The sequence below is a fragment of the Carya illinoinensis genome, chromosome 14, assembly GCF_018687715.1.
Source record: "Carya illinoinensis cultivar Pawnee chromosome 14, C.illinoinensisPawnee_v1, whole genome shotgun sequence".
Taxonomy (NCBI): Eukaryota; Viridiplantae; Streptophyta; class Magnoliopsida; order Fagales; family Juglandaceae; genus Carya; species Carya illinoinensis.
Window position 1 is genome coordinate 9323341 of NC_056765.1, and position 3999 is coordinate 9327339.

General features: G+C 40.2%; 1 protein-coding gene across 1 annotated transcript; it reads left to right on the plus strand.

Moving 5' to 3' along the window:
* Positions 1-553: 553 nt before the first annotated feature.
* On the plus strand, positions 554-3613 carry LOC122294486. Its single transcript, XM_043103262.1, has 3 exons — positions 554-707; positions 1040-2768; positions 3211-3613. Exons 2-3 carry the CDS (start codon positions 1240-1242, stop codon positions 3458-3460), a joined length of 1779 nt encoding a protein of 592 aa, XP_042959196.1. The 5' UTR covers positions 554-707; positions 1040-1239; the 3' UTR covers positions 3461-3613.
* The last annotated feature ends 386 nt before the right edge of the window (positions 3614-3999 follow it).

Here is a 3999-nt window from a genome sequence, read left to right on the forward strand (position 1 = left end):
CCGTGATTCATCCATAGCCTGACATTTTTCGTTCAAAATAGAAACAGAATAATCACACATTATTTTTTTAATAAAATAATAAAAACTATTTTAACTATAAAATTATTACGTAAAAATGTAGTTCAGTAATATTTATATTATAAATTTTTTTATTATAAAATAAATTTAATGTATTATAAAAATTTTTTTATAAAATAAAAAATTCTAGTAATTTGTGCAGAGTATACCTAGAAGGTCAAAACAGTATTTATATGATATATTTTAATTTTAAAATATATAATAACTCTTTCATCAAATCTCTATGTATCGTACTACTTCTCAATCAAATAATAATATTTGTTACTTTAATACATTTGAGTTTCGACAATCATTGATAAGATTATTTTTATTTTTATTTTTTAAAGAAATGTTTATGAATTTTCTTAAATAAATGTAAGAAATTGTCAAATACGAAAATTTATCATTTTCCCTAAATTTTAACAGGACAAAGCCAAGTCCGATACTTTATAATCCGGCGGATACGGTATACCGTATATAAACAGTATACCCCGCGATATTTTTATTAGAACGGAGACTTTTGGCCTTGCATATAAAAGGACCCCCTCTCAATGGTTGAGAGGAAGCGTTAGTACTTCGCTTTGAGAGTTTCACCGGAAATCTTTGCCGGAGCTTTATCGGGAAAATCCATCCAAGCTTGTCAAAGCTTCGTAAGTAACGTTTGGGAAAATCTTTCCTTCTTGGGGGCCTCACTGTCATAGGTTTTCGTTTACGTGTGAGTTCGTCTTGGTTGGAGATTACCTGATATGATTTTCATGCGAAATTAGTGACCACCCATGGAAAACGAACCCTCTATTAGTTTATTATTATAGGGCAAAAAGATATTGTTTTTTCCAATTTATAATTTCGGTTTTCTTCGAGTTTTTCCGGGAAATTCTGGTGTTCTTGTGGGAAATTGATCTTAGAGTGGGATTTTTGGCGTGGAAATGGGGTAAAGGGTTTGAATTGTAAACTTATTCTGTTGGTTTCGTTGATTTTTCAGGTTAAGAGTGAGGTTGAAGGAAAAAAGGCGAAGAATTTCTTGGATCTGATTAAAAAAAGTTGGAAATTTCTGGTTGGAGGAAGAGAAATTTCTCTTCTCAAAACGAGGTCTTTTTGTCTGGGACTTCGACTCCTTTGAGATTTCTGAATCCCTTGCGACTTTGCTTTTTTTCTTTTTGCCTTTTGCTCTCCTTTGGAGAAATGGGAGCGAAGGTAGCTCCGACCTGTTTGCATTGGTCGCAGCCGATTGTTTCCCATCCTCCCTCCTCATCTCAAACGTTAGCCTCGGTGGTCTCATTTCCGTCAGGACGAAGAAGCCACCGTGGCGATGGCGGAACTCTCGTGTGCCACTACGTGCAGAGGCTGTACCGATCGGCTCTGTTCGGAGCTTCATCGACGGCGCTTTTCCGGTCCCTATCTTGCGAGCAGCCGAAGCCGAGAATTCGAATTCTCAAAAAAGTTTGCAGTGCCAGCTTAGATGAATTTTCGGACGAAGAATTCTCAAAGCAGATTCAGGAATTGGCACTCCAGTTCCAACTTTCGGGCGATGACGATGACAACACTTCCACCATCGCCATGGATGATTCGGAATCACAGATGGTTTACGATTCCAGAGACGTGAATAGCGCAGATAGTTGTAGCAGTTTCAACCGTAGCGTCAACTTTGTACAGACTCAGCACCAGATACCACAAGGTCCAAACCCATCTTCGGAGCTCGAGCCTCCGTGGCCAGAAATGCAGCAAGGGCCACCGGATTGGGTCAGAAGAGACGAGATAATCCCCGCGAGTATCGAGCGCAAGGCGAACAGCGTGGATCTTCCGCTTTCGCTTCGAATGATTAAGCGAAAGATGCAATGGCAGGAGGGGTACTTCAGAGAAGTAGGAGAATCGGCTTACTGCTCGGTAAAGAAGGCCTTCTCGTCAATGGTGTTCATAATCAGAGAACTCCAAAGCTACACGTTGCAGATGAGAGAGCTTTTGTTTTACGAAGATGTGCAGGGGATTCTCGCGCGGGTTCAGAGAGAGATGCACACTTCGTTCGTGTGGCTCTTTCAGCAGGTCTTTTCTCACACTCCAACCCTGATGGTGTACGTGATGATTCTCCTCGCGAATTTCTCCGTCTATTCCATGGGGCATAGCAACGCTGCTATGGCAGCTTCAGTGCGGCTCGAACCTTACGCAGCTACGACGGATATGGCCTCAGTGGTTGAAATCGATCAGGACCAGAAGCACGAGAGGTTTGATTCCTCGGCAATTAAGAAATTCTCGGTTTCGTCTTCGTGGGGGAAGACGACATCGATCGACGGAAACAATGGCGGAGGCGGCAAAGTCCGGCCAGTGGGTAGTGGAACCGAAGGTGAAGGAAAGTTTAATGGGCCGGATTACCACTACCGGAAAATTCTTCCCGATGGGGCTTCTTCCCAATTGTCCTCCTCTTACGACGCTACAAGAGAGGGGGAGACAGAGGAAGAAGAGGCGGCTCTATGGAACGCCATAGTCGAAGAAGCTTCGAATATACGGTCCGCAATCCTAGACGAAGCTCTCGATCAAGAAACCATGCAACGGTTCGTCTCGCCAGTGACGGCCAAGATCGAAGCGGACTACGATTACGGAGATTACTTGAGAACGGAGCTGCTGTACCTGACAGAGTTGGCCCAAGAGCACAGCAACCCTCTTGTCCTCGCCAACTTTGCTCAGTTCCTTTACCTGGTCGCCCGTGACTACGACAGGTACAATCTCTCTATTATTTTTCGTCAATTTTTCTTTTATAACATTAATTACTTCTCCTAGATGATTCAATCAATCTTCCAGTGTGTAATGTTGGAGTTCCACATTTGTTCATATCTGTCTTTCGTTTCTTCCTCTCCCTATCTTCCTCCATAAATGCCTTAGAAAAATCTTGCATTTTCAATCCTATCTTCTTTTTCTTTGCGATTGTGATTCCCACGTGTTTCAATAAAAAATATCTTCAATTTGGTATAAGTCATTGACTTTTCTCAAGAAATTTGATAGAAAAATGATACTATTCATTGTACCATATAGCAAACGTGGTTGAAAATGATAAAATATAAGGCAAATATAACTTCATTTCTCAATTTGATATGATGTATAATAGCCCACAAAAGATTTTCAGCTGTTTGACCATATATGCTTGTTCACGTCCCAAAACAGAGCGGAGGAGTACTTCAGGAAGGCAGTAGGGACTGAGCCACCAGATGCAGAGGCACATAGCAAATACGCGAACTTCTTGTGGAAAGTGAAGAAAGACTTGTGGGCTGCAGAGGAGAGATTCTTGGAGGCCATCTCGGCCGATCCCAGCAACCCTTACCATGCTGCTAACTATGCTAATTTTCTCTGGAACACTGGTGGAGAAGACACTTGTTTCCCTCTTGGCCCTTCCGACACCACCCAAGATGCCTAAATCTCCAAAATAATATTCCTAATCATTTCTTAGTTCCCATCATACCACAACCCTCTTTTTGTTTATTACATTCGGGATTTTGTTATTACATAATAAAACATGCAACCCCAAAAGAAAATAGCAAGAGAGAATATATATTCCTTGTGTTTTTTAGATACCACGTATTGGGATTGGCGAGAGATAATCTCAATGTGGAAGATTTTGATAAGAGAAATACTTTAGACATAAATTGATTACGGGAAAGTAAATATATAAATTGACTTGATTAGATTAAATATATTAAATTGTAAAATTATTTTTATTGTGAAGTAAATCTAATGAATCATATAAAGTGAAGTCAATTTATGAGTTTATTTTATGTTGGTAATACTTCTATTTTGATAGTTTAATTTGTGTAAAACATGCCATATTTCTCAGCAAATAAATAGATGTTATTCTGAATTCATGTCGGGTTGGTCGGAATGGGAGCATTGGGCTAGTCAAATTGGAGGGGATTGGGGATATATGCATGGCAAATTAGAAACAATGGCAGTGTCTTC

Bases quoted from the DNA above. Each gene is read 5' to 3' on its own strand.
- LOC122294486 (XM_043103262.1), top strand. From the start codon at position 1,240: ATGGGAGCGAAGGTAGCTCCGACCTGTTTGCATTGGTCGCAGCCGATT. The intron at 2,769-3,210 runs GTACAATCTCTC...GTCCCAAAACAG, and splicing joins GTCGCCCGTGACTACGACAG to AGCGGAGGAGTACTTCAGGA.